The sequence below is a fragment of the Arachis ipaensis genome, chromosome B03 (genome assembly GCF_000816755.2).
Source record: "Arachis ipaensis cultivar K30076 chromosome B03, Araip1.1, whole genome shotgun sequence".
Lineage (NCBI taxonomy): Eukaryota > Viridiplantae > Streptophyta > Magnoliopsida > Fabales > Fabaceae > Arachis > Arachis ipaensis.
The window spans coordinates 84,835,478-84,858,270 of NC_029787.2; the positions used below are offsets into that span (position 1 = coordinate 84,835,478).

Consider the following 22,793-nt stretch of genomic DNA (forward strand, 5'->3'; position numbering starts at 1 on the left):
GATAAAATGCTTTCATTAGTTTTTGAGTAGTTTTCTTTACTCTTGGCTTAGGCTAAGGGAATTGAGTGACCTTGAGTCATTGGGTCTCATTGAATTGGTGATTTGAGAACCCTTGGTGATCAATTTAATACCCATTGTCACTAACCCACTACTAATCTAATTAGTAGATAGGTTGGGACTTATGGGTTGATGTGATCAAAGCCATTTGACGTACTTCAAGTCTAGGAGTAGATATTACGTACTTAAGGCTTTTGGAAGTAGACTTAATGAGCTTGGTTCCTCATAATTATCAATATTTGGTTTGTAGACAAGGATGGTGATCTCAATTACCTATGTCTAGCCAAGAGTTCTTTTCCCTTATTTTATTAGTTCTTGTTATTTTACTTTCTTATCATTTAATTTTTTTTCAAAAATATAAAAATCAAACCCCTTTGTTCCTTCATAGCCAATAATCATTCATTTCATTGCAATTCCTTGTGAGACGACCTGGAGTTTAAATACTTCGGTTAATTCTTATTTGGGGTTTGTTATTTGTGACAATCAAATTTTTTATTGGGAGGATTGTTTGTTGGTGTAAAACTATACTTACAATGAAGTTCTTATTTCTATAAGAGAAATTCTATACCATCAAAGAATTCGCTCATCAACTACACATATGGTCTATTAAACAATTATTTTTATAGCTTTATAGGTTAAAAGTGACAATTAATAATTAAGAAAAAAAGTCACAGCTATATAGGGAGAATTAGCAAATGGCAATGTGTATATGGTCTTGGTTAAATGTGCAAACCAGGTGTTATATCACATCACTTAACCTATTTCATGTTTTAGGTTAACAAACATATAAACAAAGCTGCGAAAGATTATAACAAAAGCAAAGCCATGGGTATTTGAAAATCACCGTATAGATGTGATGCAAGTATCGATGCATGTAAATGCTCATTGTTATTATAGACCAATCAACTACAATGTAAATAAAAAAAGGAATATATGTATTATGAAGTAGTATAAACCCTTCAAATTAGATCTAGGATTGCATGAAATACACCTCCTATCATTCTATATATAAACGGCATTCAATCTAATGGACACAAGCACAAAACATAAACACTCCTCTCTACTTAGAAACTTCACTAAGAAATTTACAAGCTGCATTTCACAAATGAGTGACATTTCTCCAAAAAAAATCGTTATCATATCTTGGTGATGACTTAGTGTGGAAGATCTTAACTAAGGCTGATCTTAAAACGGTTGGCAGATGCAGGACACTCAACAAGTCTTGAAATTTCAGGCTTAACACACCATACTTTGTGAAGTAGAACTAGACTGAACAAAGGGGCCAAAATATCAATGTCATTGTTGGTGTTGGGAACCCTCCAGTAGACGAAAATTCTCAATGGTTCATTCGTGCTGATGTAAATGATGGAGTGCACTTGCAGCTCAACCTCCCAATTGTGATCAACCAACTTGGTTTTTACTCACTTATTGGCTCAGACCATGGAGTTTTTTGTATAAAATTATCTCAAGGAGGACTTAAGGCTTCTCATATGGAATTCACTCACTGGAAAGATGAAATATGTATTTGATGAGTCCAAAAAACACTACCGTCATGCTGTTTCAATTTATGCATTTGGGTATTTGTATAATTCCATGGAGTATCGAATTGTGCATGTCTTTAAGCGCCATTACATACATAGGACCTTGGATTACAAAATATGTGTTTTTAAGCGCCATTACATACTTTAAATGGTCCCATTACAAAATATATTTTTTAAGTTTTTTAATAACTGCTAAATAGTCCATATGTAATTTTAATTACAAATTAATCTTTTATATATTATTTAATTATAAAATCTATTTTTTATTTCATAAATTATTATTTTATCATTTATCTATCATGTTCATTAATAATCAAAAACAAAAACAATAATAAATTAGATCTTTCATTAATCGTAATAATCTTTTTGGCGATCCTAATTGATTAAAATTTTATCTTTGATTTGTTACATCCGTATACGGTTGTGAAATCGTGTTTCTTAGAAAATCAATCGATTGGATTCACAAAATAATCGATTGAATTTCAGGTTTCCCATAATTCAATCGATTGGAATTGATACACAATCGATTGATTTTTGCAAGACATGTGTGCTTTTTCTTATTCAATCAATTGAAGTCTTCAAAGCAACGTGAGGTCTCACAATTCAATCGATTGGTTGTGTTACCCAATCGATTGACTTACGCTATTAGAATGATATATCAAAATTTAATTGATTGGTATGATAATATAATCGACCGAAGTTTTTACGTGATTAATGGTGTTTTCAAATTCAATCGATTGGTCTGATAATACAATCGATTAAAATGTGTCGGTTTTCTTCTGCATTCAATCGATTGGTATCCCTCCTTTTTTAAATATAACTCCATTTCTGCATAACCTCTCTTCTCTCTCTAAATTTAGAAAATTTCTCTCTTTATCTTCTCCAATCTCATCAACACCCACTCCAAACTACATATATATTAATCCTTATCCAAATCTCTACAAAACCCACCAAACTAATATCCCAAAATAGCCAGAACTAAAAACGCAAAGAGAGCTAGAGTTGAAGGTGAAAGTTCTGCATCCACCAGACTAGTTTCTTCATCCCATTACATGGCAAGGTGGATGTTGTCTCCAAAGGCATTGAACAACCATGTGGAGAAGTTCAAGTCAAGGGCGATTGTTCTTCCCAGGTATATAACAGCCAATTTCATTCATGGTAGACATTATAATTTGTTCTGGAATGCTTTGTAAACACAACACTTGACTTATTTTGTACAAACTAAGGATGAATATTATCCTCACTTGGTTAGGGCTGTTTATAGTACTTTAAATTATGTTGTTCCTGAAAGTGATGAAGAGAATGAGGAAGTAATAATGTCGCTGATTGAGTTTGATTTAGGGTCACGACATTATAGAGTTACTTTGGAACAATTAGCTGAACAATGGAATTTAGTTTATCACAGGGAAAATTTTACTGGAGGTATTCCGACAGATGAGGAATGGGGTGAATATGAAAGATTGATTAGTTTGCAGAGTCCGCAGTATGAGGATCCACACATGGATGCTAGAGGTAATATAAGTTGTAGTGGTTTGGGTAATAAGCATCGTATATTGATGTATTTGTTTTTATACGTGTTGATTCCAAGAAAACATAATCATGGAATCTTGTTTAACGAAGATATTCTAGTGCTTTGGGCTATGATGACCGGAAAGGAGATAAAATGGCCTTATTTTATGGTTCATCATATGTTTGAAATAAAGAGAGAAAAATCAAGTGTTGGTTTATATGCTTGCCAATGGACCAAGATTTTCAAATGGCTTGGAATTGACTTGAGTGAAGAGAAAAGTATCGTCTTGAGTAATGTAGCCAAGATTGATGACAGCACTCTAAGACAGATGGGAAGAGATCCGACTGCCCAAGAACCTTAGGTACAAGGACAAGCACAAGACCCTGAGGTGCAAGCACAATCCCAAGAATCCCCACCACCACCGCCTCCTTTGCCAACAATGCGAGATTTGATGGATGAATTGCGAAGCATAAAATTATACATTGAGGGATAATTTGCTGAGATAAGACAGCGTCAAGACAGACAAATTTTGGTAATGAAATAGATAGATATGACTTTTAAGTTTAAACCAAAGGGTAATAATAAGGTGAGCAGCTAAAATAAATCTCTAATATTTATACTCCATTTTGTGGTACTAATTTGTAATAATTAAATTGCAGCTTGAGGATCATGATATTCGCATGATAACCGCTGTGCATTTATTCAAGAGTTAGATCAACTAGAAGAAGTCACAAATTATAGCGGCAGCCAATGAATTTTAGAATATGTACACAAATCATGAGATGTAAAGATAATATTAGTAATATAGATATATTATAATACTTTAGTTATTGAGTATTTATTTGTTAGGTTTGATGGATGTACTTCTTTAGTTATTTTTCAATGACTTCTTAAATAGATATTTTCTACTTTGTGGCTTTACAATTTTTCTCTAATTCTATGCACTATATAAATATCTTAGTTTAAAAGAACTCATATTTTTATGATAAAGTAATGTCATTTTCATTTATTATTTCAACAACAATGTCATACAAATATTATGTCTTATAAATTATATTTTATTTTATACAATTAATGTTTTAGAAAAAAGATTTTTTTTTATTTTTTTATTTGTTTGCATTCTATTTATATATTTCCATGTATTTAAGATTTAAACTAGTTTGATAAAGGATCTTTCAGAGAAATAATTTTTTTTTCTTAAATCCTCTTATTTATATTTGTAAGACGTATTTTAAACTTATTAAGGTCCAAAATCAGAAGAGATTTCAACTAATAGTGATTAAACGAAATCTATTTGCCGTAGCTATAATATTCTTGCTGTAAATATGACTGAAATTGTCAAATGCAAACTAACACTACTAGAAAACTAGTTATTACAGACGGATATTTCCGATGGATTTTATCCCACGGAAATACAGACGGAATTTCAGAGAGATTTTTTGTCGGAAAATAAAAAAAATGAATTAGCATAAATTACAGACGGAAAACAGAATCTGTCGATAATTTTGTCGGTAAAATTAATTTTTTTTTTGTAGAAAATGATTACAGACGGAAAATCTGTCTGTAATTAAATAGACAAAACACTACATTTTATTAAATTATTACAGACAAAAAATCCGTCTGTAATTTAAAATATTCCGTCAGAAATATCAAAATAAAGATTTGATCAAATGAGCTCTTCCTCATTTCCCGTGTCTCTTCCCCGTAGCACCTCCACGCCCATCCCCTCCAAATGCTCTATCGTTAGTGCGTCTCAGCCTTGCACCGCCGTCTTACCTTGTGCCGCCATCGCACCGAACCTCCATTGCACTGAACTTCCATCGCCGCGAAACTCTGTCACACCCCTTCCCGGCTCTTCTCTGTGTGTTGCTGATTCCCCTTCGAACCCTAATATGCATTTCTCCGCCACCGTCTTTGTCGCCTCCGTCCTCGTCCTCTTCACCTTCTCCTGCGTTCACTCTTTCTACCTTCCCGGTGTCGCCCCTTGAGATTTTCAAACCGTACGTCTTCCATTTTTCTATCTCTTTCTGAGATTCGCATTCTCCTTTCTCTTATTCGAATTTATGCGCTACTTGTTTCATTAATTTCTTGATCAAAGCTATTCTCACAGAAATCACAAGTGCATTTCTCGCTCGTGTGTTGCTCAGTTGATGTGTTTTTCTCTTCGATCTCGCCTCAGCCGTGCAGGTAACCCTAATCAGAAGGAGGTGCTGTGAGGTTTTTGTTGTATTTTGTTGATGTATTTTGTTGTTGTTATGAGGTTTTTTCTAATTTTCATACAATATGGATAACATTGTAGTAAAGAGTACTACTACTTTGGGTTTTATATATAATAATGCTTTTCCTGTCATTGAAACATGAAATAGTAGCAGCAGGAGATAACAATTACAATTATCCATACTTTTGTTTGAATTTTGAAGAAATTTGATGGTGCATGCAGTAGCTGGGATTGATAAACCCTAGGATTGTGATTTAATTGGAGGTCAGTTTTTTCTTCTTCAAGCTCTTAATGATTTACAATCATAGTTATTATTTGTTTATTTATTTATTGTTTGATTATTTCTGGATTTTTTTTTTAGAATTTTAAGATTTAGTAATTAATTCTTTTACTTCTTGTTCATTGTGGGTATGGGTGCAGTAGAGATGAGATGTTGCTTTCGCGGGCTATGAGGTCGCAATATAAAAGGATGTTTCTGCTGAAAAGATGATATTTGGTGTGGCTGGGATTGATCCTGAAAGAAGAGCAGAGCTAATCAAGGTTGGATGAATATTTTTTATGTCACTTAAGCCTAACCTAACACTTTCACATGCTCTTAATTTATGTCTGAACATGCTTTTCATGAATATTTTTGTTGATGGTAGATGAGTTCATTGATAATAAGGTACTTGTATCTTTAACATACAGAATGAGTTATTTTTCTATGAAGACTTTGAAAATATAGATCAATTTGATACATTGAGTTAAGATTTTTTATGTCAACCTTGGGGTTAAGGACATTTTCTTTTCTGGCATGCTAGTTATAAACTTATAATTAATAATAAATAAAATATTCTTTGAATGCTTTTCTGTTTTATATAGCTTTTTTCTTGCAGATGTTGTAAGGGACTAAATTAGATGGTAAATACTCAATGTTGCTAATTAATAATGCAAGTTGAATGTTTACATTTATTTCCCATTTATTATCTGCAGCTTGCATCATCTCTTGGTCCGCGCTTCTATTCTAACATTTTCAAACGCAAGCAAATATCAGAAACGGGCGCTCAACAAGCACTGGCCGCTTTTTTTAATTGGTTTTTATTTCCTTTTGGTTACATCAAGAGTAAAGTTAAAGCATATTTTTGATAGGTTTGTAAATGTAAGATGGCTTTTATTCTCAACAATTTTGAACATTTTTATCTAGAGTACAGGATACATAAAGGAGTTTGAAACTTTTTTTTTCTGTGGAACACTTGAAACCTTATAAAAACGAGCTAACAAAGTGATACTTTTGCAGATGCTACTGGATACACAAGTTGTTAAGACAATCCTTCTTGAAATTCCTTCCCTTGGTAGACAGGTGATCTAACTTCTGCAAATACTTTTTAGTCATCTTTCCTTCCCTTGGAGCTTAAATCTAGGGAATCTGACCTCCACATTTTAAGAGTTGGTGAATTTACTACGCTGCTGTTCCTTTTACCAATAGCATTTAATTTTCTTTTCAGCTATAGTTTTATATAGAAGATATTGATAATGAAATTTTCAAGTGAAAATTTTCACCATTTTTCATCCTTAAACATAATTAGAATGTTGCATCAATATTGATCTTCAGCCAGTCGTTTGGTGGCACTCTCCATCTCACTGATAAGCTATTTTTCCTTTTAGGTTCTATTAACTGGTGGTTCTTTTTCTCATATATGTTGTTATAGTCAGATTCTAATTGTCAGTTAGTGGAGTTAGTAAGTCAGTAAGTATAGAAACTTCAGTTATAGTATGGGTGCTTCCAATCTCCAGCTCAAGCTTATCAGTTATTACTTCACTTGAGTTCTTACTTCTCAGATTGGGAGATAAAAGGAGAAAAATTGAAGAAGATGGGGTTGGGAGTTCCTGCTCTTCCATTTACCTTTGTGGCTCACCTTCTAGCGGTGGCTGCTATTGTCATGGTCTTGCTTTGGAACATACACTTCAGAGGTGGCTTAGCTTGGGAAGCTACCAACAAAAATCTCATATTCAATGTATGTTTCTTGTTTCATCTTGCTCTTTACTCTCTATTTGCTATTATTTTTGGGACTATGATGCATTGATATATGGCTCTTCTTGATTCTTACTCTATTTCATTTGGTCCTCTGTTGAATGAACCTTAACCATGGAACTGATATATCTTGGTTGATAAACATAGTTGTGTTGTTGCTGCTTTATTTTATTTTCTTTTTTTATTAAAAATGCGTTAAAGTAAGTTGTTATTTGTTAGTTCCAAGGGTGCATTCTAAGCACTACGGAAATGTAGATATTGTTTTAGAGTGAAAATAAGTAATTTGGGTATGTACATGCCTAGAATACTTATTAATATGTAATTTGGCCATATATACATATGCAAGTGCGATATATATATAAAAAAAAAAGTGTATATAAGAAGTGATATAAATAAAACAAGAGGCTCTTATAGGAAGGACAATAATTCTAAATTTGGAAATGAAGAAATGATCAAAAGCAGAGGAGATATAAGATAGCGTTGCCATTTGGAAGGAGGCAAGCTCAAATTGATATGTGTATGCTATGTTATTTTTTTAGCATGTTTATGTTGTTTATAATTTTTTTTCATATAGCAATGTTTGCAAATTCCTATTTTTTATATGAAAACTTGTCAATATCAGCCTCATGGCATTCAAGTTGAACGAAATAAATTAAATAAGTATGATCATTCTCTATTGGGATGTATTATATATTAAACCAAAATTAAGTTATCCACAAAAAATTACGGTAGAGCATAGCAGTTTAAAAATATCTTTGAGGTGGACTTAATTTTACTGAAAATGAGGTGTACATCATATATATATCAGTTCCATGGTTAAGGTTCATATATCTTGCCTTTAGTTTGAGTTCCATGGTTTCAGTGATTGATTGATTACCTTAAAGTTATTAGAGACTAATATTGTATATTTTGTGGACAGTTTACAATTTACACTTTACATATTTACCACCATATTGGTTTCTCAGTTTCTTGCTTAGTATTTCATACTAGTATTTACTTCAATCTTGTAAAGTTTCACATATTTTTTTTGTTTACTTTAACTATTTTAAAAAAGCTCTTTAAGTTTTATTTTTTTCTTTCTATATTTTCTATTTATTATCGGGCCCCAACCCTCATAAACAAGGGGTCCCAACAATTCATTGCTTGCAGGCTCCACATGCTTATCCTTCGATTCTTCGGTGTGAATTTCATATACTAATACATTCATGTGGTTTCAAATCAAATAATAAATGAGGCAAAGGGTACTCCTTAGTCCTTAAAGGCTTAAACTACTTTATTTAGATGCTTTTGTTATTTTTTTCTCCTACCATTACGTTGATGAATTAGTAACTAAACTGATTTGGGACTGGGTTTAGTTTTTAATACGATATATAATATTACAGAAGTTGAAGTTACTAATCTATATTAAGCCCTTATATATTGACTATTATTATATATAAATGTCAATATATAACTGAATTTTCTATACTTACTGATAAGTTTCTATACTTGCGGTTTTTCTCTTTTAGTTAGTGGAGTTCCACCCAATGCATTCTGTGAAACTGGTCAGCTGTGAAGCAGATTTGATCTTAATCCCAGGATAAATATTTTGCCATAAATTTACTAGTTGAACTTTTTGTTGTTGTTGAAGTTATGTGGCAATTTTAACAACCATTCCCCATGACTATGTTATTTTTGTTCCTCTTCTCTTTCCATAACTCTTTAACCACCTATGACAATATCCTGATTGATTCTTTTTATAAACCTTTTTAAGAAAATTTCCCCATCTTCTCCATCGTAATATTGTAATAATTGCTAACATGTCATAGTACATTGTAAGGCCTCCTTTCTCATTTGGGTCTCTGATTTCTTATTTTTTAAAATTTTCATATTTTAATGAGAAGTCCTTTGTATGATTGGAATGCCATGGAAAAAGAAGGATACTCGTGGTGGATACGCCGCATACGCCATGCACAGAATTTATATGATGAATTTAGAATCGATCACTTATAAACCTTGTTCGCCTAGATTTTCACATTTTAAACTTTGGAGCTATTGAAATAAACTGGGAATTTCAACCAGTAACTCTGAAGTTGGAAATCAGGGACAAGAATGGCCATCCTGTGTTATTGATCTAATCTGATTTCGTTTGGTTATATTTGCAGCTCTGATTCCTTTGACGGAGTTTAGAGAGCAAGTGATTATGAAAAGGTTAATATAATGGAAGAGTGTAAAAACAATTATTTGTTCTTATTGAAGATTTTTTTGAGTCTACCAAAAAAAATTTTCCTTCTTTAACGGCACCATTGAAGTTGCCGAGGCCGGTGGCTTTCTTAGCATGGAATCTGTCTTCCTTGTTACTCTTGGAATTGCCCTCTTCGTCCTCCTGGGGCTATGGATCCATGGTCAAATACAACACCTATCTAAGGTATTAACAATCTCTCTATTTTTTCAAAAGTAATCCAATATTAAATGGATTGGTAACTTTAAGTTGATGATATGATAATAAGTTATCCTCCTTCACTTTTTCTTAATCCTATAAAACATTGCTAGGCTTCTAAAATCTGTCCATGTCCTGTTTTTTGACACCAGGAACTGCACATGCTCAGTCCAATGCAAACAAATCAAAGAAGAAGAAGTAGATGAACAAATACTCTCAAGTTTCAGCCACACAAGAGTCTACCATGGAGTGAAGAATCATGTAACTCAGATTAGATTGGAGAGTTTAAACTTTAAAGAGAGCATGAGGAAATAGTTTTAAAATTTAGGCTGAAAGTCCTGCTCTTCTCTGTTGTAGTTTAAAAGAAATTTTGGGGTATCTTTTTATTGAGAAAGTGAGATATTGGATAATGGTGTTGAAAAATAACATCCAATTTTATAGGTATCATGTAATGAATATTATGTTTATCTATGTGATTTTTGGCTTTCTTTTTTTCAATTTTCAGTGTGTTTTATGGAGTAAATTTAGAAAACAAATCTAAAATATTTATTTTGTAATTAGAAAAATAAAAAAAATCTATTTTACTTTACTGACTACAGATGGATTTTCTGTCTGTAATTAGAGTGTGAGATGATTTTCCAAAGTTTAAATTACAGACAGAAAATCCGTCGAAAAATCCGTCTATAATTACAGACGGAAAATCCATCTGAAAATCCGTCTGTAATTACAGACGGAAAATCCGTCTAAAAATCTGTTTGTAATTACAGACGGAAAATCTGTCGGAAAGTTCGTCACTTTCGGGATATGGATGGAGAATTTACAGAGGGAAAATCCATCGGTAACTAGTAAAAATCCGTCGGTAATTTTCCGACGGAAAAAAATCCGTCGGTAAATAATTTCCGACGAGGCTTTTATAGAGGGACAAAATCCGTCGGTAATTTCGTCGGTAACCAAAAATCCGTCTGTAATAAAGACTAAATATGTCTGTACTAATCCATTTTCTAGTTGTGTAGCAAATTAAAATCTAGAATTTATTACAATGGTTTATGTTAAATGTTCAAACATCAAAAATAGTTGCAGATTTTAAGTTTATTAAGACAAATAAATTTAATCATCACATTCAAACAATTTTTCTCCTCAAATCCTAACATTATTAGTACGTATTCCTTGATATTTTAATTATCCGTTATAATAAAAATCAGAAGTGAAAATAGGAGAACAATCAGAAAATTGAATGAGAGAAAAATGAGAAATATTTTATTTAACATAACAAACTTTGTATTTCTTTCATTTCCATCTATGAACTCCATCGATCTCCTCTTTTGTATTTTTGTAGCTTCATCATCAGCTTCTTCAAGTTGAGCAGTCCTCTTCATTAATAAATAATAAAAAAAATTAAAATAAATATTATAAATTAAATGGCTAGACATACAAAATTATTATTTTTAATGAACTCGTAAAATCACTTTCAAATACTAAATAAAACTTCGTATAATTAGTGTTTTTCCTTTGTTCTCATCATTGACACTAATCTACACTACATAACCATCTTGCTGCATTTGGTGACACTAATTAAGATTTAACCATTAAGTTCCACAAAATTCAAAAGTTGAGAGAAAGCCCAAAACAGTCATTTAATAACAATATACATACTAGTACATTTTTTTATTCTAAAAGAAAATTAAAAAAATAAAAAATGTTGAAAATTTGCTGCTATTTTTTATTTTTTATTTTTAAGAAGCACAAATAAACGTATCTAATGAAAGTTTTTGAATTGCTAGAGTTGATAGTTAAATATTTAATATTTAAAATATTATTATTTTGAGTAATATTTAATAATTTTTTTCTCAAAGGTGAGTACCCGTTATATAATTCGTATCTAGTTGCTTCGATTTAGATATTTAATAAAATGCTAATTGATTCGATTTGCTATGACGCTCAACCTATTCCATAAATTGAATTCATCTAATTCAATTTACCATGGAATATAAATTTCATTATAGTGGGACTCAATGAAAAAACAAAAATATAAGTTATATAAACTCTTTTAGTATAATTATCTAATAATACATTTTAAGTCCATACTTTTAAATATTGCAAGCTAATTAATAATAAAAAAATAAAATTTATTTACTTTTTAGTATTTCTCAAAGTCCGTGAATTACTAAAAGATAAAAAAATATTTTTTCATTACACAATCAATTTTACGAATAAAGAATCGAAACAAAAAATTGCAAAATTAGAGATTCTATTCACTGACCTCGATTTTGTAATCAAAACAGTGGATTATTTTCTAAACACTACAATGAAAAAATGGGTTGGATCTTTGCTGATTGCTGCAACTGTGATTATCAATTAATGATGAATAAATATTGGATATTAAAGAGATGGATGAAAAATGAAGAAAAATTGGATATTAAGTAGATAGATAACTGGAACAAAAACAATGAAAATTTTGATAATCAAGGAGATTGATAAACGATTCTAATTATAGGATTGAGTAATTGATAATAGATTATTCACAAATTTATAATCTTAATATTAAAGAAAAGATAAGATTAGAGTATCTAAATCAAAATAAAAACTTAAAAATTGAAGATAGAATTTTAAAGATAAGATAAATGAATAATAAAATAATAATTTATAAACACGAGTAAAAAAATTGAGAACGGCGTAACATATAACGTAGATTGGATAACAAAACTAATCGATTGAATTGTGAAAATCCATATTGCTTTGAAGACTTAAATCGATTAGTTAACACAGCCAATCAATTAAATTGTGGGATCTCATATTACTTTGAAGCCTTCAATCAATTGGGTAACATGAACAATCGATTGAAATAGAAAAAACCCACATTCTAAGCATCGTTCAATGGATTGTGTAAAAGTTACAATCGATTGATATTTAGAAAAACCACACTATCGTCCAACATTCAATCGATTGTTTTATGGAAACCTGAATTCCAATCGATTGAATTATGGAAAACCTAAAATTTAATCGATTGTTTTGTGAATCCAATCGATTCTAATTTGTTATTATTTATCCAAATCTCTACAACACCCACCGAACCAATATTCCAAAATGGCCAGAACTAAAAACGCAAAGAGAGCTAGAGTTGAAGGTCAAAGTTCTTCATCCGCCAGACTAGTTGCTTCATCCCATTACATGGCAAGGTGGATGTTGTCTCCAAAGGCATTGAACAACCATGTGGAGAAGTTCAAGTCAAGGGCGATTGTTCTTCCCATGTATATAACAGCCAATTTCATTCATGGTAGACATTATAATTTGTTCTGGAATACTTTGCAAACATAACACTTGACTGATTTTGTACAAACTAAGGATGAATATTATCCTCACTTGGTTAGGGCTGTTTATAGTACTTTAAATTATGTTGTTCCTGAAAGTGATGAAGAGAATGAGGAAGTAATAATGTCGCTGATTGAGTTTGATTTAGGGTCATGGCATTATAAAGTTACTTTAGAACAATTAGCTGAACAATGGAATTTAGTTTATCACGGGGGGAAATTTACTGGAGGTATTCCAACAGATGAAGAATGGGGTGAATATGAAAGATTGATTAGTTTGCAAAGTCTGCAGTATGAGGATCCACACATGGATGCTAGAGGTAATATAAGTTGTAGTGGTTTGGGTAATAAGCAGCGTATATTGATGTATTTGCTTTCATACGTATTGATTCCAAGAAAACATAATCATGGAATCTTGTTTAACGAATATTCTAGTGCTTTTGGCTATGGTGACTGGAAAGGAGATAAACTGGCCTTATTTTATGGTTCATCATATGTTTGAAATAAAGAGAGAAAAAACAAGTGTTGGTTTAGGATATGCTTGCTAATGGACCAAGATTTTCAAATGGCTTGGAATTGACTTGAGTGAAGAGAAAAGTATCGTCTTGAGTAATGTAGCCAAGATTGATGACAGTACTCTAAGACAGATAGAAAAAGATCTGAATGCCCAAGAACCTCAGGTACAAGGACAAGCACAAGACCCTGAGGTGCAAGCACAATCCCAGGAATCCCCACCACCACCGCCTCCTTCGCCAACAATGCGAGATTTGATGGATGAATTGCGAAACATAAGATTATACATTGAGGGACAATTTGCTGAGATAAGACAGCATCAAGACAGACAAATTTTGGTTATGAAGTAGTTAGATATGACTTTTAATTTTAAACCAAAGGGTAATAATAAGGTGAGCAGCTAAAATAAATCTCTAATATTTATACTCCATTTTGTGGTACTAATTTGTAATAATTAAATTGCAGCTTGAGGATCATGATATTCGCATGATAACCGCTGTGCATTTATTCAAGAGTTAGATCAACTAGAAGAAATCACAAATTATAGCGTCAGCCAATGAATTTTGGAATATGCATACAAATCATAAGATGCAAAGATAATATTAGTAATCTAGATAAATATAATACTTTAGTTATTGAGTATTTATTTGTTAGGTTTGACGGATGTACTTCTTTAATTATTTTTGAATGACTTCTTAAATAGATATTTTCTACTTTGTGGCTTTACAATTTTTCTCTAATTCTATGCACTATATAAATATCTTAGTTTAAAAGAACTCATATTTTTATGATAAAGTAATGTCATTTTCATTTATTATTTCAACAATAATGTCATACAAATATTATGTCTTGTAAATTATATTTTATTTTATACAATTAATGTTTTAGAAAAAAGATTTTTTTCATTTTTTTTATTTGTTTGCATTCTATTTATATGTTTCCATGTATTTAAGATTTGAACTAGTTTGATAAAGGATCTTTCGAGCAATAAATTTTTTTCTTAAATCCTCTTATTTATATTTGTAAGGCGTATTTTAAACTTATTAAGGTCCAAAATCAGAAGAGATTTCAACTAATAGAGATTAAACGAAATCTTTTTACCGTAACTATAATATTCTTGCTGCAAATATGACTGAAATTGTCAAATGCAAACTAGCAAATTAAAATATAGTATTTATTACAGTGGTTTATGTTAAATGTTCAAACATAAAAAATAGTTGCAGATTTCAAGTTTACTAAGACAAATGAATTTAATCATCACATTCAAACAATTTTTCTCCTCAAATCCTAACATTATTAGTATGTATTCCTTGATTTTTTTATTATCTGTTATAATAAAAATCAGAAGTGAAAATAGGAGAAGAATAAGAAAATTGAATGAGAGAAAAATGAGAAATATTTTATTTAACATAACAAACTTTGTATTTCTTTCATTTCCATCTAAGAACTCCACCGATCTCCTCTTTTGCATTTTTGTAGCTTCATCCTCAACTTCTTCAAGTTGAGCAGTCCTCTTCATTAATAAATAATAAAAAATTAAACTAAATATTATAAATTAAATGGCTAGACATACAAAATTATTATTTTTAATGAACTCGCAAAATCACTTTCAAATACTAAATAAAACTTTGTATAATTAGTGTTTTTTCCTTTGTTCTCATCATTGACACTAATCTACACTACATAATCATCTTGCTGCATTTGGTGACACTAATTAAGATTTAAACATTAAGTTCTACAATCTTCAAAAATTGAGAAAAAGTACAAAACAGTCATTTAATAACAATCTACATACTAGTATATTTTTTTATTCTAAAAGAAAATTAAAAATATAAAAAAACGTTAAAAAATTGCTGCTATTTTTTTTTTCTAAAAAGCACAAAAAAACGTATCCAACGAAAGTGTTTGAATTGCTAGACTTGGTAGTTAAATATTTAATGTTTAAAATATTATTATTTTGAGTAATATTTAATATTTTTTTTCTCAAAGCTGAGTACCTGTTATATAATTCGTAGCTAGTTGCTTCGATTTAGATATTTAATAAAGTGCTAATTGAGTCGATTTGTTATGACGCTCAACCTATTCCATAAATTAAATTCATCTAATTCGATTTACCATGGAATATAAGTTTTATTATAGTGGGACTCACAATGAAAAAACAAAAATATAAGTTATATAAATTCTTTTAGTATAATTATCCAATAATACATTTTAAGTTCATGCTTTTAAATATTGCTAGCTAATTAATAATAAAAAAATAAAATTTAATTACTTTTTAGTATTCCTCAATATCCGTGAATTACTAAAAGATAAAAAAAATTATTTTTTCATTACACAATCAATTTTACGAATAAAGAATCGAAATGGAAAATTGCAAAATTAGAGATTCTGACCTCGATTTTGTAATCAAAACAGTGGATTGTTTTTCTGAACACTATAATGAAAAAATTGGTTGGATCTTTGTTGATTGCTGCAACTGTGATTATCAATTAATGATGAACAAATATTGGATATACAGATGGATAAAAAATAAAGAAAAATTGGATATTAAGTAGATGGATAACTGGAACAAAAACAATGAAAATTTTGATAATTAAGAAGATTGATAAGCGATTCCAATTATAGGATTGAGTAATTGATGATAGATTATTCACCAATTTATAATCTTAATATTAAAGAAAAGATAAGATTAGAGTATCTAAATCAAAATAAAAACTTAAAAATTGAAGATAGAATTTTAAAGATAAGATAAATGAATAATAAAATAATAATTTATAAATACCAGTAAAAAATTGAGAACGGCGTAACATATAACGTAGTGCACAATATAATCGATTGGATAACAAAACTAATCGATTGAATTGTGAAAATCCATATTGTTTTGAAGACTTAAATCGATTGGTTAACACAACCAATCAATTAAATTGTGGGGTCTCATATTACTTTGAAGCATTCAATCAATTGGGTAACATGAACAATCGATTGAAATAGAAAAAACCCACATTCTAAGCATTGTTCAATGGATTGTGTAAAAGTTACAATCGATTGATATTTGGAAAAACCATACTATCGTCCAACATTCAATCGATTGTTTTGTGGAAACATGAATTCCAATAGATTGAATTATGGAAAACCTAAAATTTAATCGATTGTTTTGTGAATCCAATCGATTCTAATTTGTTATTGTTTTTGTTTTTATTTTTTATTATTAATAAACATGATAGATGAATAATAAAATAATAATTTATAAAATAAAAAATAAATTTTATAATTAAATAATATATAAAGGATTAATTTGTAATTAACAATATTAAAGAATTAAAAAATATTTTTTCGTAGTATTTCATAGAATCCAAATATATACTTAACTAAAATGATTTTACTAAAATACCCTAAACAGTAAATAGTTGAAGATTATTGGTGGGGAAGCAAAATGACCCGTGTGAGAAATAGGAGGGGAGGGAATTGGAGAACGGAAAGGGGGAAGAAATTCCAGAGAAGTCTAGACCTCACTCGCTCTCCCTTTCTTCACTCTTCTATTCTTTCTGTATATTAAACTCTGCAAACGCATTCCCCTATCTGCGCATCATCGTAATCGTAATCCTAATCCGAAACCTAATCATCTTCTTCATCCATGGCGGGATACAAACTGTTGAAGCGGAAAGGCATCGATCATGTTCCCGACGATTTCTACGATTTCCCTCTTTCTTCTCCCGCCACCAAGATTCGCCGTCTGGTTCGTCTTCTCTCTTTCTTTCGTTCTCATTGTTCATTCCAAGTTCCTCATCGGTTTATTAATGAATTAAATCGTGTTTTGTTAATTATGGTTGTGATCAGGATGGTGAGTTGCCGCCAATTGCAGAGGTGGAACTCGAACATGAACAACCCTTACCCATTCCAGCGGAAGCAGAAGCAGATGCTTCTCCACCTCCCAACGCAGAGAGAGCTCTCGTTCTCTTCAAGCCGCTAATGCATTCGTCATCTCCTTTCTCTCTCACCCTCGACTCTGATCTCCTCTCTCGATTCAAGAGTACGTCTCTCTCTTTCGCAAATTAATTAGTAGGCGACTTCATCCAATTCAATTCGAGATTCAAAATTCAGTTGACTTTACTCTTTAATTTGCTGCAGGGGAAGCGCATTGGTCAAAAGGTGATTCTGATTGCGAGCGCCTCATAAAATCAGCGGTGGAGAAGGAAGAACAAGACAAGAGGAACCGTGGAATGGCTATTGTGCCTTGGGCACCCTCATCCAATTTCGCGCAAGGTTCCAACATTGCAAATACAGAGATGATGGAAGCTGATCACATGGGTCCAGAACCAGAAGAAGAACCATCCGTGATGATGGATGTAGAAAACCAACAAGAAGAAAATAATAGTTATTTTAAGTCTTCAAGTTCAACGCTAAATCTAAGTAATGGTGGTGGTGTTCTTGTTGGTGGAGTGGCAGCAACACCAGAAGGGTTCAACCAGTGGCAGCAACAGCAACAGCAGCATCATTGCTTGTGGCCACATCTTCCTCAAAACATGTCAACTCCAATCACATGGACACGTTGAGACGCAAATCACCTATTAGTTTCTACACGCCCTTCCTTTCATTGTAGTGCTACTAGATTGGAATAGAATGGGATTGCAATTTTTTTTTAGTTTTGCAGAGAATTGCACCTTTTTCAATATCAAGGAATGGAATGTGGATAGGATTAGGCATGCCATGGGACTTGAGAGGATAGGACGGTAATCCTTTGTACTTATGTGGAAGGACCATCCACTTTTAACCAAGAATTTCATGTTCTTATGTCGTCTTTGCCCCTCATGCTTCATCATTTAAACTTGTCATTGGCTAATGCTTAGCAGTACTAGATATGAATTTTGCATTGGTATTTGTATTCGTGCCAACTCGATAAGGCTTTTCATAGATATGAATTACAGATTATTATTAAAAAAAAAAAAAGATTGCGTACATGTGCAAAGAAGGAGGAGGTCCTTTCAATTTTTATTACAAAAAGAAAATCCTTCTAAGAATGAATTAAATGGTTTTCCACAAATCCAAATCAAACAATCCAAAGGGCTTGGTTGGAGTTTTTTCTTTTAGGTTTGGAGCTTATAATTCAATTTTACAGGTACATCTCTGGTAAAACCAGAATCACAGCAAAATTAAATGCCAAAAAACTGGCAGGTCAATCATAAGGGAGCCTTTCAGACGACAATATAAATGGAAAGGTCATGATGTAATTCCTAAGTTACGGCCGAAAATATTGTTCTTCTATGTCATACTCTGTACTCTTCTTCCTTAAGAAAGTATATGTAGATATTCTTCTCTATCCAGCATCTCTATGATTCTATATATATATGCTAATCTCCAGTCACATAAGTCTTTTCTTCATAGTATCTCTTTTCGCTCTGAGCCTTTTTAGCATTGCGTTTCTGCATCAGATAAAACAAATGGAAGCAGAGAACTTTCTATCAGAAATTTGTACAGGAAAAGCAAATAGGATAGGAGTAAAGCGTTCTATCAGAATTCAGCCGTTACCACATAGGCTTCATGGTTAGCCAAAATACGCTGGGCTACTGAGGTAGTAGTGATATCTTTAGGGCTTTCAAGCAAGTGGAATATTCCCATGCTCTTTGGGACCTCATATGGATCTCTTTCACTCTGTACAATGACAACTTGCTCACTCGTATGGAAGAAAAATAATAAAATAAGGAAATGACATTGTATATCATGTGAAATTGCAAAAGGCCAACTTACATATAATGATTTCTCAGCAACAGTCCCGTGCACAACCGCCGAGATATTGAAAGTTGTTATCTGTTTGATTCCAAATAAATAAATAGAACTCATCATCATGAAATATTGGAAATGCATATGAACACTTAGCTCAAACTATGCTCAATAAGGGTGAGACAAATGGAGAGGATAAGCATGTTCAGATGATTCTTAAGTATGCAATTTATGTGTAAAAGCAGTTAAATCCTTAATCACTTAAAAAAGAACGCAAGGGAAAAGGCAGATATCATGAAACTAGCATGCCCTATTAAAAGACAGTAATTCGAATCAATACAACAAGAACAACTTCATATAAATGGTGGCAGCTACTTAAACGATGTTCAGACTTGAGCATATACCATGTCCTTTGTAATTTCCCATGGTGCGCCAATAATGACTTCATCAACATAACCGCAAGCCAGCACACTAAGGCTACGCTCGTGTAGGTGCATAATTGGATAGTGATTCCCTCGTTGTGAGCTGCAAGGAAGTTGCTAGTCACATGAATACTTGGATCATAGCTGTAACTTCAATTTTACATGATAAAAAACTGCATACCTCACAGTCTCGTCTGAGTGGATACCAACAAGAAGAAAATCTCCGAGCTGCCTAGCCTTCTTAAGTATCTGAGAGAACAGGAAATACTGAATTAAGACAGCCATATCAAATAGTGCTATTTGACTGTTGCACACCTATAGAAAACTCATGTATACCTCAACGTGCCCAGCATGGAAGAGATCAAATGCCCCATCAATGTATACAATACGAGCATCAGGTCCAGGCCCCTAAAAGAGGATGAAGCCACAATGAATTATCATGCAAAATATTTTCATCTTGAAACCAATGATTGTGGCATAAATTTCAAATCAGTGTCTGTTGCAGCAAGTCAAGATATACAAGCATTGATCATCAAAATACCTTGCCATTTGAAAACTGTACAATACGTCGGGAAGTTGGTAGGAATTGGGACAAGTGGGAAACCTTTGGCTTGCTTTCTTCTTGAGGTTTTGCATCAGTACCATTAAGATCTTCGCGAGCTTTTTGATCTTTTAACGAAGACATAATTCTTCCTGTATAGAAACAGAGATCATACACATAATTAGCTTTTACCTACCACCCAATTTTTATCAATATAACACTTGGAACAAGAAAATTAACTTTATCCATCAACAACACAAGATTTCTGCTATCTTCGAACATAAGAAGAGACAAATCTTACCAACAATATCTGTACTGGAAACTCCTTCAGTACGTTTAATTTGCTTGTATCGGCCAGCTTTCTTTGCTGCAGCATAAGCATCTGTTCCATCTGGAAGCAGGCAAGGGTCATCGCCATGTATGACATAGTCAATGTTGTATTCATAGAAAAGACGATTCAAGAATTCCTCAGTAATTGCATAAGGAGCATCGGTTATGACTTCGTCCACCCATTTCAATCCACTAACAAGGGTCAGCCTGGAAGACAAAATACATTCTCAACATTAATTCTTTTACAATGTCGGCAAACTTGAGTTATTCAAACAAACAAGTTTATTCCCTTGCTGCAAAGTCTCTAGTCTTATGTTTAAGCTGAATTAGATTTTGTCTAAGAGAAAATCAATAGGAGCAAAACAGAAAAGGACCAAATATTTGTACCTCTCCTCCATAGACAAAACAGGCGGGCCTTTATTGGCGAGGATCTCCTCATCACTCACCAGACCCACAACCAATTCATCTCCTAGAGCTTTTGCCTGTCTGAGTGCATTGGCATGGCCATAGTGCATCAGATCAAAACAACCATCCATGTAAACCCGAACACGCCTCTTACCGGATCTCTTCTTAGGGAAAATCCCCAAATTAGACCAGGAGTGGGTCATCCCCCCAAAGTAGCTCGTCGACAGTCCCAGCAAGGCTGCTGTAACCATTAGACCACCCAACACATGTGGGTGGTTGTATACCCCCTCCCAAATCCAACTATTACTGTCATAATCCATATGGTCTTCTTTCTTTCTTTTTTGGTTTTGTTTTGTTTTGTTTTCTTATCAGAAACAAGATGTTTCTGTGATGTAAGAGGAGGCACAGACCTGCAACAAAGCAACCATCACGGCAAAATGTGAATCACATGAATGGTATGCCATCGAAAATCCTAAATTTCACACACAAAAACCTTTTTTATAGCTCAAATGCAAACAAGTGAAACTAGGAAGGAATTATTGCTTCACATAATCACATATCCTGATTCATCCCAAAAAAATAAAAGAAGAATTAAAAATGCTTCATATATTTAAGCAAAAAGTTGGCAAGCCACCACAACGAAATCAAATAACCGTTACACGTAAAATCCACAACAACAAAAATTGGAGGCGTTCTCATCTTCCTGATCTAGTCAAACCAACAAATAAAAAATGCAGCTATATTGTGAAATTCTTAGAACAAGTATCTTCCATTGTATGAATGAATATGTAAAAAGATTTAAAAAATTCCAACGAGAAAACCGACCTGAGATCCCGAAGTAAAAAACGAGAATTTTCACGGAAGGATGTGCAGCAATAAATGAAGATGGCAGAATGAGAAAATTGAACGCGTTTGATGGCATGCAAATTGCAAAAAGGAACTAGAAAAGAAGAAAAAAAAGGAAGAAGGAAGAGATCGAATCTTAACCTGTTGTGTTTGTTTGTTCCTTTTTGCGTTACCTTTGTGTCTGTGTCTCCTCTTTCCTTGTTTTTTCTCTTTTCCTTTTTTCTTTTTTTTTTTCTTCTCTCTGTTCTCTCCCTTTGGATTCGTATGGAAGAAACCTCCTCTAAGTTTTGGCAACAACGAAGCTTTGTCTGAGCTTAATATTATTAATATTAATATATATATACGTCACTTTTGAAAAGGGAAAATTTTTAAAGTAACCAAAAATAAACAAAGGCAGAAGTTATCACTTATTAGTTATGGACAATGTAAATATTAAATAATGTAAATAATAGATATATCGGAAATTATTAGGTGTGTAGATAATTATTTTAATATTAAGATTTAGGTAAATAATTTAAAAATATTGAAATATTTTTATTTTATTAGATTAATTTTAAAATTTATTGTTCACATTGTTCACAAAAATTATTCTCTACCTAATAAACTCCAAATAAAATAGTTATCGGATTGATCTATATACAAAATAACCGTTTATAACACATGTCAAGCATGCAATGAAGGACCTCTATTATTACTTTAGACCACGTGTCACTGAGCTGACACGTCAACCAATCATCTTGTGACATGTGGCATTAGCCCCCACGTTATCATATGCCATGTGGCACTTAACGTGACACGTCATCATCCAACTGACGAAAGGACTAACATGACCAATCGTATATCTTTCGAGGACGATTTCGATTAACTTTATCTTTCGAGAACCAAAATGAAGATTGGGGTTTGGCTATTTACTCATATAACTTTTTAGGATTCTATATATATAAATATACACCC

At 32.2% G+C, this 22,793-nt stretch overlaps 2 protein-coding genes and 1 long non-coding RNA gene across 19 annotated transcripts; 2 read left to right on the forward strand and 1 right to left on the reverse strand.

The window, feature by feature from the left end:
• Positions 4,782 to 10,254, forward strand: LOC107633356. 14 transcript variants are annotated; one of them, XR_002359510.1, is made up of 8 exons: positions 4,782 to 5,108; positions 5,219 to 5,590; positions 5,747 to 5,866; positions 6,299 to 6,464; positions 6,603 to 6,665; positions 6,971 to 7,320; positions 9,482 to 9,744; positions 9,909 to 10,254. It is a non-coding gene; the product is annotated as an uncharacterized LOC107633356 (long non-coding RNA). The 14 variants fall into 14 exon arrangements; XR_002359511.1 differs by having other exon boundaries at positions 7,145 to 7,320; XR_002359505.1 differs by having other exon boundaries at positions 6,299 to 6,454; positions 6,892 to 7,320.
• LOC107630648 lies at positions 16,994 to 18,938 on the forward strand. 2 transcript variants are annotated; one of them, XM_021119039.1, is made up of 5 exons: positions 16,994 to 17,313; positions 17,415 to 17,607; positions 17,706 to 18,125; positions 18,221 to 18,307; positions 18,694 to 18,938. In XM_021119039.1, the coding sequence occupies exons 1-4, from the start codon at positions 17,212 to 17,214 to the stop codon at positions 18,301 to 18,303; spliced, it is 798 nt and encodes a 265-aa protein (XP_020974698.1). In that variant the 5' UTR covers positions 16,994 to 17,211; the 3' UTR covers positions 18,304 to 18,307; positions 18,694 to 18,938. The 2 variants fall into 2 exon arrangements, with proteins under 2 accessions (XP_020974698.1, XP_020974697.1); XM_021119038.1 differs by lacking the exon at positions 18,694 to 18,938 and having other exon boundaries at positions 18,221 to 18,455.
• Positions 18,538 to 22,150, reverse strand: LOC107630647 (ethanolamine-phosphate cytidylyltransferase). 3 transcript variants are annotated; one of them, XM_016333847.2, is made up of 10 exons: positions 21,981 to 22,150; positions 20,976 to 21,403; positions 20,560 to 20,795; positions 20,259 to 20,410; positions 20,054 to 20,125; positions 19,899 to 19,966; positions 19,700 to 19,820; positions 19,323 to 19,382; positions 19,104 to 19,226; positions 18,538 to 18,997 (listed from the first exon to the last, which is right to left on the reverse strand). In XM_016333847.2, the coding sequence occupies exons 2-10, from the start codon at positions 21,311 to 21,313 to the stop codon at positions 18,926 to 18,928; spliced, it is 1,242 nt and encodes a 413-aa protein (XP_016189333.1). In that variant the 5' UTR covers positions 21,314 to 21,403; positions 21,981 to 22,150; the 3' UTR covers positions 18,538 to 18,925. The 3 variants fall into 3 exon arrangements, with proteins under 3 accessions (XP_016189333.1, XP_020974696.1, XP_016189334.1); XM_021119037.1 differs by having other exon boundaries at positions 22,013 to 22,146; XM_016333848.2 differs by lacking the exon at positions 21,981 to 22,150 and adding an exon at positions 21,819 to 21,968.